Source organism: Nanorana parkeri, unplaced genomic scaffold (assembly GCF_000935625.1).
Source record: "Nanorana parkeri isolate BGI_ZX_2015 unplaced genomic scaffold, ASM93562v1 scaffold87, whole genome shotgun sequence".
Lineage (NCBI taxonomy): Eukaryota > Metazoa > Chordata > Amphibia > Anura > Dicroglossidae > Nanorana > Nanorana parkeri.
This window is the reverse complement of record NW_017306355.1, coordinates 468,970-483,314: the sequence shown is the minus strand read 5'-3', so window position 1 is coordinate 483,314 and position 14,345 is coordinate 468,970. Positions and strand designations below refer to the sequence as shown.

The 14,345-nt window shown below is 41.0% G+C and overlaps 1 protein-coding gene across 1 annotated transcript in view; it reads left to right on the top strand.

Annotated features, from left to right (window-relative positions):
* The window catches only part of HK3 (hexokinase 3), an 86,575-nt gene that overhangs the window by 49,634 nt on the left and 22,596 nt on the right, over positions 1-14,345 (top strand). Inside the window, exons 4-8 of the mRNA XM_018552405.1 lie at positions 3,062-3,204; positions 7,367-7,486; positions 9,013-9,108; positions 9,198-9,297; positions 9,373-9,556. Coding sequence (XP_018407907.1) covers positions 3,062-3,204; positions 7,367-7,486; positions 9,013-9,108; positions 9,198-9,297; positions 9,373-9,556 — 643 coding nt within the window. The remainder of the gene's footprint in view (positions 1-3,061; positions 3,205-7,366; positions 7,487-9,012; positions 9,109-9,197; positions 9,298-9,372; positions 9,557-14,345) is intronic.

Genomic DNA, 14,345 nt, shown 5'->3' with positions numbered 1-14,345 from the left:
AAAAATACCCCCAAAAATGTTAAGGGCACCCGCCTCCGTGAATGCCCATACTAACATAAACAAGTGTTGGGTGAACCTACGTATGAAAACGATAATCACACTACACGTTAGGTATCGCTGCGTGCGCCACAGTGAGCCAATATTTATGGATAACTTTAAACTGATGACCTGTAGAGACTTTAAAAGTGTCATCTAGGGACAATTTGGGTACTATATTGATACCCCAAAATGTGGATTATGACGTGCAAAAAAAACTCTGTCAGCCAAAGGCTTAAACCTCCAGGAATACTGTGGAAGGGGAGTGAGAGGCATAAGTCTCAATGTGCTTGGTATTGATGGGACATTAATGTGATATTGATCTGCTTTGTGTTGTGTTCCCGTTCATTTTGATTGGCACCCTATCCCACTTATACAGCAGCTGCCAATGTACTTTTCTGATTGGCTGCAGGTGATTTGGCAGCTACTCTATATGTGCATTGGGGTGCCATGTTAAATTAAGGCACTGCAACACAAAACACATTAGGGGGAATTAATCAAAACTGGAGCAGACAAAATCTGGAGCAGTTGCCCAGGGCAACCAATCAGCTTCTTTGTTCAGTTGAGATTTGAAAATGAAAGAGAGAAGCTGATTGGTTGCCCTGCAAAGCTCCAGATTTTGTCTACTCCAGTTTTGAGAAATGTCCCTCATTGTGCATGTTTTTTACTATCACATCTCAATAGTATGCATGGGTACAAAGGACTAACACTTTCATAGTTGATGATTATGTTGATGCAATAAGCTGGAGTACACAAGACTTCAAGATGACCAGTCAGAGCTGAGGTCCCAGCTTCTACATGCCCAATAGTAATTGCTACTATTGTAGAGTACAGATATTTCCATGGCCATAGAACTGATTTAGAACCTAGTATAATTTATCAAACATGGGGTTAAACATCAGGTGGATCACATGTAGCAATTATATGAAACATCCTGTGGAGGGTGGGAAGTTGAACCTGCCTCCATTGCCCCTGCGGGAAGTTCCTCTTGCTTTGTGCTTGGTAATTCCTATAACAACTACAGTTTGGATGATTTGTAGCAACCTAACTGTAAGATTTACATTTTTCCTTGCATTTACCCTGTAATGGTTTCAGGAAGTTTGGCAAGATATTGCCTGATAGTTTGTTTCCCCATCACTTTTGTTGCATGATAAGTTGTATTTTTGCCAGGCTGTTACATGTCATGTGGCAACTTTTCTGTGTTCATTATAGGTATAGTAGCATATCTTGAGGTTACAGCGTGTTAAGTACTACTGGTTTGTGTTTGCTTTCCAAGTAGGTTCATTACTTGAATGCACACTTCAGAAGAGAGAAATTATTGCATGCAGCATTTTTAGGGCTTATGTACAGGGTCATTTGTGCAAGTTAGGACTTTCCCCGTGAACGCCATACATAACATTGTGCGCTGTTATGAATGTGTGGTTGAAAGTGACTTTGATTTTTGTGCATGCTGCATTTGTCCATCAACAGAGGTCCTTATGGAAGTTGATCACCCCTTTTACCATGCTCATGCATTCACCTGTGTGCTGAGCTGGTTTAGCTTTGCAAGGGATATACACTTTGTTTTTCTGGCATCACCTAAATGTTGCATTTTTGCTGCATGTGCCTGAGTTCCAAGAACAGTCCCAGGGTTTGCCTTTTGTGTGTGTGTGTGTGTGTGTGTGTGTGTACTGGTCAACTTACATAGGGGGACCTGAAGCATGGTCCCCAAAATGTCCACAGGGTCACACAATTCCTTTAGTATTTGTACATGTTCTATTACTGATAAAATTATATTTTTACAATCTGTAAAAACAAGTGTTCTGCCTCTTTTTCTGCCTCCTTTTTAGAATGCTGCTTGCAGAGGGGTTTTCTCTTAAGGACTTAAATCCTGCTAGCGATGTTGCATCACAATGCAACATGAGTAATGTTAACATCAATTTTGGGTTGCGTGGATAAAATGATCACGATGGTGACTTATTAAGACGTTCTGAATTTCACTTAGCACTCAAGCAGTATGATGCATAATGTCATTCAGAACATCCAATGTGTTGGGTATTAATGTGGAGAGGCCATATTTTTTAAAGTATTACATGTGTATATGTAACCTGTGAAATGTGTAAACACTGTTGTAGAGGCTACTTAACTTCCTCATTCTAGTAGCACATTTCCTATGGCTTGCAGCTTTGCTCCCTTTTGGGTTTTACCCCATGTCACATCAAGCACCTCTATGTCACATCCAACTGTAGACAGATGCCTATGCAATGTTTGTCCATGTGATGCTGAGCCCTTACAGGCTTACTAGAGTCCTGTGCGTCTTCAGCCGGAGCCCTCCTGTGCCTCTGCCAACTGGCCTATTCAGCCACTAATTTGATTACATTCCATCAGTTGCCACTGGCATTACTCTGGGTACACTCCATTTGTCTCTCCTGACCACTGGTGTATCTCTAAGTATGCTACAGCAGTCAACTGACCTGGTCCCTGGTACACTCTGTTTGCCACACTTTACCCATTTGTGCCCTGGCACTCACCAATTGCTCCTATGTTCTCTCACTAGTGGCCTGACACTTTCCACCAGTGTTCCTATCCATTTACATCTAGTATTTGAGAAAGTTACCTGGGGGAAGGACCTCGGCTGAGTCCCTGGTGAATACTGCCCATCACTTAGATACTGCTCCTTAGTAAACCCAGTTGTAGTTAGAGTACGGTCTAGTTCACTGCCCAGATATACCTAAATAGGTGTTGTGAGGGTAAACAGTAGTGTAGTAGTATATATTTTACATTGCAACCTTGTAGTACCAGTGTGTCCATGATGCAACTGCCAACAGGTACTATGCCCATAATACCTAATATGTAGTCCCCCATCTTTGCAGAACATGTTGGTAGACAGAACAGAGTGGCCATAGTTTGTGTAACCAAACTAGAAGCAAGCTCCTTTCGGAGACAGTAAATTATACGATTGGTCCAATGTTCTCTGTAAAGATTAGTGGCTTGTGTGCAGTAGTGATTTGCCTCTAATACTTTTGTAACACTGGCTTTCTCTTAGAACTTGGTGATTTCTTGGTACTGGATTTGGGAGGAGCCAAATTTCGTATTCTCAAGGTAAAGTTAAGCTGTGCTTCTGGAGTAGAGATGGACAGTGAAGTATTTGACATATCTGAAGACATTATGACTGGAACCGGCGAACAGGTATGGTAATATAAGTCACTCCTCAAGTTATGGTTTACCCCTGTTTTATTGCCTTTTCCCTAATAATATTTTATGTTGGTTCGGGGCTGTAGAAAGCACTTTTAAAGGCTTAAAACACATAAAAGGATTTGGGAGCTTTTTAAGCTTGTATTTGAATCTTAAAGAGACGCTATCTCCAGACCATTTATTTCAACAAAAATGCTCACCTAAGATAATACTTAAGGGTACGTTCACACCAGATGCAGTCTGACACCCTGGTGTCAGACTGAATTTTCTGTGGAAAAAATGTAGAATTTTATTAGGCTTCAGGCCTAATAAAGCCTTCATTAAAAAAAAAAAATGGAAGAAAGCCTGCAATGTGAGTCATGAAAATGCACACACATATACATCGCCACTGCGCCTCTACATTACCACAATAAATGCTAATCACTTAGGTAGATAAAGGTAGAAATGGATTTGAAAGAAAACTGTCATGGGGGGGGGGGGGCCTGCTGCCATAGTTGATATCACCTTTTGGTTGCCTGGCTTTCATACTGACCCTCCATACTGACCTGTGAGTCAGTAACCTGTAATAAGAATGGGTCATTGACTCAAAATATACAGTATAAGCTAGTGGATCAGCATAACAGCTAGTGAACTAGTGGTCTAAAAAGGCCAGAAAGGACAGCTCCCAGATCTGTCATGGCAGGCATACTTTAAATGACATAATTGTCAGGTGGTATCTCTCTCCAGCATCTACCAACATCTGAAATATAAGCGTTGGGAGAATTGACCCTTTTAACTGGCATTTTACAGACACAAGTAACTTTGTTTGTTAGGTATTAACCTTTGAACTGCAATTCAGATTGGTGGGATAAATTGTATGGCTTGTCTAGATCTCAAATTGCTATACAGAAAAAGCCACATGGGTACATTTGTATAGAAGCCGAGCAAGGGAGGCTTTTTAGGCCCAAATCACACAGGCAAGTTTAAGTAGCTCAGTTATGAAAGTAAAATTAGGCCTGATTGATTGTTGCATAGCAGAAACGGATTACTGATTGATGGAACAAATATCTCCCTATGGTCCTAACTACACAGCAGAACATAGTAGGAATTAGTTGCACATGATTGCACAATGTTGTAATCGTGTGCAATTAATTGCTAGAGTGTAGCTTGTACCATAGGGAGCCATTTGTTTCATCAGATGGCGATTGCTACTCTATAGCAATTAATCAGACAAATTTAGTAGCTCCTAAAAATAGTCCAGATAGCTAAGGCTGCAAATATTAACAGCAAATTCATTTTTGTTCTACAGTTAACTTTTCATTTAATATATACATTGCCTAAATAAAGATTTAATGTATGATAACTTTGGTGCGTTAGTAGTATTTGTTTGAATTTATCTTTTTTTTTTTTTTTTGTATAAACCACATTGATCAAAAGCCACGGCAGACAACAAGGGGCAAATAGTTTGAGTGGTTTTACATACTATTATGCTGGCACATTAATACTCAATTACCAGCGTTGACCTCAGTGATGGGACTGCCATACTATCTGGCCAATATTCTGTTTTGCTTTTTACCTGTTTCTTTGTAGTATAAATAATATTTAAAGCACAGGATGCATGTTGATATTAGAAGTGCCTGTGCATTGATGCAAACCAAAATATTACCCTTGCAGTGGGTGCAAGGTCTTCATTTATGCCTAGAGGAGCATAGTATAACACTTTTATTTGCCTGATCCCCGCTCCCCCAGTGGGGCTAACCCAATTTTTTTGGTTTGCCTGGAGATGGTCTTTAACCACTTCCTGCGGGTTCACTTATTTGTACGTCATTCTCTGGAAGTGGTTATAGCAAGCAGCCATGTTCTTGGTGCCATTTTAAACAGCAGGCGATTGCTGTTTAAATACAAGTGATCCGGCGTCTGTACAGGCGAGGAATCGCTTGTATGGTACGGCGTCCCCTCCGCGGCCGCCGTCGGCTTCCTGTGCTCATCTGTCCCTCGCGTGAGCCCGGGACTGGCGGGGAAGGTCTCCCCTGATAGATCGGAGAAGAGACCACCGGCTTTCAGCCGCTGATCACTCCTCCGATCACTGGACCTGGAAGTGATGTGCATCACATCACTTCTGGTCTCACTGTACACAGTCTCTGGCTCTTAGAGCCAGAAGAAGAAGCTGATGAAGAAGATACCTGCTTCATCAGCCTCTTAGGGGTCCCTAGGTGACAGGGGTCTTTCAGACCCCTGATGTCTCCATAAAGAGGACCTATCACAATAAATTTGCTGATTTTTTTTTTTTTTATTGTGTGCGCAAATGCAAGAAATTGCTCCGTGAAGCACGTGGTTAAAGGGAAAGTATAGTATATTTTTATAGAGCATCTTTTGGTTTGTTATTGCCTTGTTTGCTTTAATTTGACTTTGACTTCTTTTTTAATTTTTAAAAATTTTTAGTTTTCTTTGTTTTGTATTGTTAACACTTATAGATTAGCCCCTGGTGGCAAAGTATAATTCCTTTTGCAGTAACTCTATGTAACATCTGTGTTACATACAGTGGTGTGGTGCTTGATTTCTAGCTCTGTACCCCCAACGTATAACTTGTAATATTGTTGAGATCTGCCACACAGGGAGTGTATTGTTTTCAATAAGTCGACCGTGTTGAGATGGAGCAGTAAACCACAACCATAGTGTAGCACTGCAAAACAAGACGTACAAGCTGCATATGTAATTAACAAATATGTACACAAGGGCAGCCATATGATTACAGACTACACAGAAACAGTTATTAAACATCACAAGCTGATTCTCAAGCTATCCTTTGATATGTATATCTTGCAAATACTTGGGAACAGCCAGACACCTTCTGGTGAGGTGAACCAAAGAGCTACCCACTTAATTAGTGGGAATTGCAGAGCCTTCTTAAAACAGAAGTATTCAAGTTAAAATCGCCTGAGGTAAAGCTCCATGTCAATAATTAAATGAAAGCCAGTTATGTTTAAAGGGCCCATTCACACCTCTCCATTTGTGAATAAAATGTTACATATTGTATTAACATGTGTTCACATAAAACATGGTAACAAACTCACGTGTAGTAAAAAATAAATGCATGTGCGCTATAGTGCACCGCAAGACTCAGGTGTGCTTGCTTTGTGCCATGTGATGCTCTGCATTGCCAACATTTGTGCATGTATGTTCTTTTTTTGGGGGGGGGGGGGGCATTAGGCTCTTTGCCAATTCAGATTGAATGAAATATCTTAACAACACACATCAATGCACAAAGAAATGAATGTCAACATGCACAGGGAGGTGTGAATGGGCCTTATGATAGTTTTTTATGAAAATACACTAAGTGCAGTTTGGTATTGGCCTGCTGTAACTCCCTATATAGCCAGACCAAGAGAGGGCTGATCACTACTCTTACTTTACATATTGCTTTCTATTAACAGTTTGGAAAGTCTGGGACCACAGTGAAGACTTCATCAGTGTGTTGCTTTTCTTTTATCCAATCATAGACTGATGATGGTGTAGTGACCTACTTATATTGCATGAATGTAGGGAAAAAAAGAATTACAAGCCTTGCTATAGTTTTTGGAAGGTGTACCTGACTGGTAGAACACCACTATAAATAATTTAGTAGTTCAACAACTTATGGATATGTACTTCAGCTGTGTGTCATTTTTTTTTTGTCTGCTAATTCAGTAAAACTGGTGCAAGTCTATCCTACTAGTTGGCAGAAAGTACAGACACCTGAACAATGACATAACTGCCAATGATAAATTGTAATACTGTATATGAATGTCAATGGTAAATGTATTTTACTGAACGATGGTCTCTTGTTATCACAATTAAAATAATTTTTCTTCAAACAGAATAAAAACATGTACTGAGAAAATAACCAGCTTTCAGTGTTTTACTCTCCTAGAGTACTAGTTGCCTGGTTGTCTCTGTATTCAATACATTGAGTCACTGACCTGGAACAAGCATGAACATTATAAAGTCAGTGAAGTCAATACGCCTGATTTGCATACTTGTTCCAGGTCAATGTCTCCGAAATTACTGAAGCTATTGGATCAGCATGAAGCCCAGGCACCTTGCAGAGGCTGCAATGGTAGCTTCCAAAATATCTTATTCCAGATGCCCTTTACATTAAAATGTTGGAGTATGACTATTCCTTATTGTATGTCTGCAGCTGTTCGACCACGTTGCTGAGTGCCTTGGCCATTTCCTTCAACATCGCAACCTCAGTAAAGAGGTTTTCCAGCTGGGGTTTACTTTCTCATTCCCTTGTGAGCAGAGTCAGCTAGACAAGGTAATATTTCATTCTAACTTCCATTTCAGTAAACTGCTGTCCAGAATTTTGCACATGCTAAAGACAGCAGAGTTCTTTACCTCAAATATCTACTTTGAACATAGTCTGTGAGCACAGTCTTCCTACACTGTTCGCCTGCAATTCAAGGTGAAATCATAGCAGGATAATGGACGCATCAAGACCCTGAGTGTGCCTTCTGTGTAAGATTAATGCTGCTATGACCACTGGGAATTATCCTGATATTCTATGGTAGGCGGAGAGCATATTCCCATATTCCACAGTGCCTGAGCAACCTATCAGCCCCTATTGGGTTTAAGTTTTATGCAGATACCAACTTTTTTACAAGTTGCTTAGCATAACCTTGAGTGGGGCAATGGTACTGCCTACAGGATTTTTGGTGCCTTTTACTTGGCCTAAGCTGTTGGCTTAGGTTAAAACTTTTTAAAGATGTGGTGGTTTTTTGTCTTTTAACTATAACAGGGTAGGACTGTGCTGGCTGGTAGGGGGGCATTTGTCTCCTGGGCTAACACTAATAAGATATTTGGGATGGTGGCACTGCTTCTATATACCTCAACATTCAAAGCAGAACTCCAGACAAAAATATTAATCCTTGCATTGGGGCTACCCCCGCACTGCAAGGGTTAACATCTCGTTGTGTCTAGGGCTGTAAATAATAAACATTTTAACAAATCCGGCTTGCTCCTAGACCAGGCCTTCCAGCCTAGCTCCCCTTCCCATGCAGCGGTTTAAGGATCCTCGAGTCATCCCGCCCAGTACACTGTAAGCTAAGGACACAAAAGGAACATACCATTGCTTCAGCTGATGGGGGAAGAGAGGCTGGTGGGGCACTGCCAGCTCAGAGGATCAGCATCCGTTTATAAGTAAGCGAGTATACGTGTTAACAAGCATTTAACTGTTGCAGTGTGGGTGTAGCCCCACTGCAAGGGTTAATATTTTTGTCTGGAGTTCTATTATTTTAAGACTTGATAAGAGTGCAACCTGTAGTCCAAGCCATATGGTGGCCATTCTAGCTGCCCACTTTCCTTTTGAGACCTTTACATCAGAGCATCTTCCAACTCCCTTTGTGGCTCTGAAGATGTCACATGTTCGATTGCAGAGAATTGCCTAAGAATGATGCCGGAAAATGTGTCAATAAACCATGTTTTACAATTTCCACCGGTTACTGAATGCCATGATACTAAATTGGAAATGTGCCAATCACTGTAAGCACATACACAGCATTGTTTTGTGTTTCTGCCTACACTGTTTTACAGTTAACTGACCAACAGCAACATATGACTGCTTTTGCTGAACTTTTCCCTCTGAAAAAAATAGTTGCCTTGCTGCTATGTTGTGCTAAACGTATTAACTAGATGATTTCTATTTATATAGGCCTTCTACGTAAGTGGGTTAAAAAAAAAATCCTTTTTTATGATAGACCTTTTAAAACAAAAACTGAGGGATTTAATCACCTCTATTTGCAATGTGTAGCTGATATAACAATGTGTCTGCTTTCCCATCCACAGAGTGTACTCATCTCCTGGACTAAAGGCTTCCGCTGTTCCGGAGTAGAGGGGAAAGATGTTGTCCAGTTATTGAAAGATGCCATCCAAAGACGTGGGGTGAGCATTTGCACATCATTTGTTGACCTATGTCCACTGTTTTATCTGACTCATTGGAGTTTAATATATGAAAATTATTTTTTCTTTAGGATTATAAGGTGGATGTTGTTGCCATTGTCAATGACACAGTTGGAACAATGATGAGTTGTGGCTATAAGGACCACAGCTGTGAGGTTGGATTTATCGTTGGTAAGTTTCTTTGCGCCCTTCCTTGTACGAATCTAAGAATGGATCAGCTGTTGTAGTCATGCTCTCTGTCTGCAGGTACTGGTACCAATGTCTGTTACATGGAGGAGATGGGCAATGTGGAAGCTGTGGAAGGCGATGAAGGCACAATGTGCATCAACTTGGAATGGGGATCACTTGGAGATGATGGGGCACTAAATGACATTTTGACCCAGTATGATTTGCAGGTGGATCAGACATCCACAGTACCTGGGAAGCAACGGTAGGTGTTGGCACATAACTGACTTAATTCTCCCTGAACACCTAAGCCCACCTTCTGTGGTTAACCGCAAATGTTTAAGTTTGCAATTCTTGCTTGTCCCTTTGGAACAGCTCGGGGTCACATGTACTGTGTTTTGATTCAAATGGCGAAAGATGGTGTTTGGACAAGGCATTTATGGTGGTCAGCATTAGGAAGCCAAATGATTTCTTACCTGCTAGACAGGCACACAAACATTACAAAACACAGAAATTTCAAAAACACAGAAACAAAGAGAGAGAGTCAGTTACATTTTTCTTAAAGGAGAACTATGAGGAGTGCTTTTCACTCACCTCATAGTTCTAGCCGACCTGTGACAATGAGACTGTCACAGGTCGGCTCAGTAGATCGGGAGGTGAGCGAACACATACCGGCGTTCGCTCACTTCTCGATCCTGTCACGGCTCTCTGCCGTGACAGGGGAGGGGCTGGATTCCCCCCTCCCGGCTCCGATCCTCCAACGTTGACTGGCGGAACGGACGGGGAGGGGGCGGGTACAGCTGGATCCCCCCAGCTGCCTCAGGCAGCTGGGGGGATCCAGACATAATTGTCGGGATCCGCTTCAGATGCGGCGTCTCGGTATACCGCGAGCCGTAGCTCGCGGTATACTGAGCTTAGGGTGACGGGAGGACGCTGGTTTGTGTCCTCCCGTTACCCTAAGGAGAGCTATGGGGATAAGCCTTAACCCCATAGTTCTCCTTTTTCAAGCACTTAAGCTTAGAGATTGCTTGTCATTCACTTTTGCCTGGCTAAAGTAGCTGGGCTACGAGTTATAGGTTGGACTTGATGGACTAATGTCTTTATTCAACCTCAAATACTATGTAACTATGTAATACATATATCAAGGCTCTTTCTTGCATTAAAACATAGATATATTGAGGCTGCAAAGTAGAGTCTTGCTATGAGTTGGTGTTATGGGGCAGCCAGCCCCCCCACCTTTCCTTTGGAAAGCAATAGCAGGACACTCATCCTACTATGCTAGAGTTGTGTTGGTGGACTTTCTATTCAGATATAAATATGAGTATTTTGAATGTAGGAATTATGATGCCTCTTCAACTAAACTATAATTATGGTTTCCAGGAAAAAAGACGTTCTCTGGGTTGGGGTGTAACTCAGCGCCAGTTAATCTAGTTTGCTCAGACTTAACTCTGGTTTTCCAGATCTCCATGCATGTTCTCGGGTCAACTTTATTGTAAAAAAGGTATTAAAGCCAGAGTCAATCAGGCAAATATCTTAGAAGGTGGTCAGCAAAGGCAGCCCTATATTTTACTTGTTTCCTTTTAAAGTAGTGCTTGGTGGCCTGAAATTGCATGTCATCTGTGGGCTGGTTATGATGGGAATTGCAGTTCCACAACCACTGGTGGATCATAGCTTGGCAGTTTTTAATTACTTCCAGTGTTACAACAGCTCTCAGATGGTTCATGTAATGCATCTAGCACTTCTAGCATATCTTAAAAATTAGTCATATAAATTATTCAGTTGAAAACGCATGGAATATTTCATGAACAGCATCGACTTTAGAAGTTTGGCAGAGGCGTCCTGTTCAGCCAAATGTCTACTACACAGAGGAAAGTGGAAGGTGCTTTCAGAACTGCAAACTCTGTATCTTCAAATGTAAGAACTAATACACAGCCGAGTCTTTGAACTTCTAAGAGCTAATTATAATCCTCTCTTGTATTTTATACCATTCCTATACTATGTTGATCTCCAATTAGCTGAAGCAAAATGATCTAAGTACTACAGAACTTCACTGCTTGCAAACTTTACCATTATGGAATATCTTCATGTTAACCTCAAAAGAAAATGTAATTATGCCAGTGGTCATACAGTGCAACAAAATATTGGACAAAGCTTCTTTTTAAAGATCTAAAGCAAGGGTTCTAAACTAATTTCTTTATATAATTTTAAAAAAGCTTACTTGTACAGTACACTGAAATTCTTGGTGTTTTTTAGCCACTAATTTAAGAAACTAATTTTAAGAAAACAGTGAGATGAATACTGGAACAAAATGAGTCTTTTATCTGTACTAGCAAATGTGTACCATTCATGAACAAGGTAATTTGGTGCAGATTGCTGACTGTCATATTTTTTTGCATGTAGAATATTTCAGATTAGAGACTTATTTTCTCTTTAGTGTACGCGTTAGGAATTCATGTTGATGGTGGTTTCAGCAAAAGTGGGCAGAGGAGGGAGTGAGGTAAGATAATCGGACTTGTGTAACTTGGAATGCCACTATAAAGTACATAGTAAAAGCAGCATCTGGGGAATAGTAGTACCACCCAGCTGTGGTATTCGCAGAGAGGGTTTTACACAGGAACAATGGTGGTCAAATTCAGTGTTTGGTAACTGAAGTTGAATGGAGTTATTCTGAGGCACTGGAGGTGGCAGTGGGGTTGCTGTGTCAGCAAAATTAGGAACAAGGGACATGGAACTGGGATCATTGAAACTGATGCAGGTTATTAGTTAGATGTGGCAGGTAATGTTTAAAGCATATCTAAACCTAAAAACAAAAAAAGTTTAAATAATGCAGCTTACCAATCCTTGGATGTGGTGGATGCATTAGGCTTTACATTTTTTTTTTTTTTTTTTAGGCTATGAGCATTTTCAGCAAATACAGCAAATACCTGTTGATCCTGTCAGAAATGCAATATCCTTGTCACTTTTTCTGTCGGAAGAAAGCACACCACATTCTTATCTATTTTGTGTAAGCTACTACTCCAGTCAATCCAACATGGAGATGAACAAAGGCCAGTCTGTGACAAACTGTATGGTTCCTTCCATAAATACATTAGAGAGAAGAGTATAGACTTAAAGGGGCACCAGGTGAAAAAAGTGAAGAGCCTAACAAAGAAAACAAATGCAGCCACCACATCTGAGGACTGGTAAACTGCAATAATTACATTTTTGGTTTCAATAAGCTTTAAGCAGGACTAAACACAATGGCGGTGAAATCACTATTGAACTAGACAGTTGAAATTAAATTGTTTTGCAGTGTAGATGGTGGTGGGGACACAGTAGGTGGGTTGTGTATTTCTTGACTGAGATATTGAGTGGATTTGGGACAGTGAAGGTGGTGTTAGTAGCTTGTGTTACTGTAGGTGAGACCACTACTTCTCATAGTAAAGGTGGGTAATGGGGACTAGGTAAGGCACAATTCATATAATTGTGTATGTATGTATGAAGTAATTGGATCCAACGTATTTGTTTAATGACTGCTGTGTAATCCTTGGGCAGTGCCATTAGTCTGGAGAGTGGCTTGAGGCATGGGGTTATCAGTTCAGTGGGTGTAAACAGTACATCTAAAGGGTTTAAACTGGAACTCTAGGCATTCAATTTAAATATGTTTTGAGTGAATGAATATATATATATAGCATATGTTTCCTGTTTTACCTGCCAAAGGATTTGTAATCCACTACAGACGGTGGTGTGATTTACACAGCCAGGCAGGTAACTCGCTTATTTCCTAATGCAGCTCCCTACTTCCTGCCCCAGTCTGCTTTATTAGACAATGGTAATCCACTTCAGTAGTAGTAGAGTGGTTTGCTGTGCTGTGTGATCAATTTTAAAAGAATCGCAAGCGCAACTGAATAAATTACTAATGCCTTGGCAAGTAAAATGGTAAACACATGTTTACACTTTTGGTATGAAAACTACCTAGTGAGTGAGCTCTGGGTACTAGGGGGGCCATTCTCATTCACCAATGGTGGGAAGTGGTGTGTGTGTGCGTGTACTGATGGCAGGTTACAGGGAAAAGACTGAGGGCCTGTTCACACAACGTCCGTTTTGTGTGCTGACCGGCTCCGCTGCACTCAAAATGCATCCCAATGTATCCCTATGTGTTTTATGGGCTCCAGTTCTCACGTGCGCAGTCCGTTCAGCTTACGACAGAAAAAATACTGCATGTCACATTTTGTCCGGTCCGGAAACGCACGCAACGGAAACGCAACGCAATGCAGCTAAGGGGGAAAAAAGAAAAAATTGTATTCTTGCTCCACTTATTATGATGTCATCAACATTGACAAAAAATTAACTGTCAGCATCCGGACCAAAAACGCGTCAAACGCACTGCATCAGCAGCTCCACGTCTGCTGATCAGGACCTGATCTCATGTGAACAGGCCCTTTATTTGTACTGGAGGTGGGACCTCAGCAGGTTCTGTTCAGCTAAATTGAGGACTGGCAGCAAAATCCCCCTGCAAGATGGCAAACGTAACAATCTGGCTTTAATTTGTTAAAGGATAAAATTGGAATTGCAAATTGTTACATATAAATACTCCTGCTACCCATTCATCTGTGTTTTAATAAAAAAAAAAAGGCAAAATACAACTCTGATATCAAACATCCATTCTAGCAGCTGTAGACCCACAGTGGACCCACAGTATAGATATCTATGGGCTGCTGTACATTCACTTGTGGATGATCAATGAATCACCCATAGAGGTGTATGATGCAGACTAGTGCAGGTGCAGTAGTGTGCCAGCTGACTTGGAGAAAAAAAAGAATCAACAAAGTGGGAGGTCTATATGCAAGAATCTGAGGTCTACTTTTTTATAATTTTAATCCCTGATGTTGCAGAGGGTTTAGGGGCGTTAAGTAAAGAAGAAACAACACCAATATGCATGGTTAAAATGTTCACATGTTCTTCACGATACATTTTGTGGATCGATACGTCTCTTATATTGGCATATCATTTTGCATTGTTACCAATGGCTTAGCGGAGCAGCATCTAGCAACAGTCATTGACCTCTATGCCTT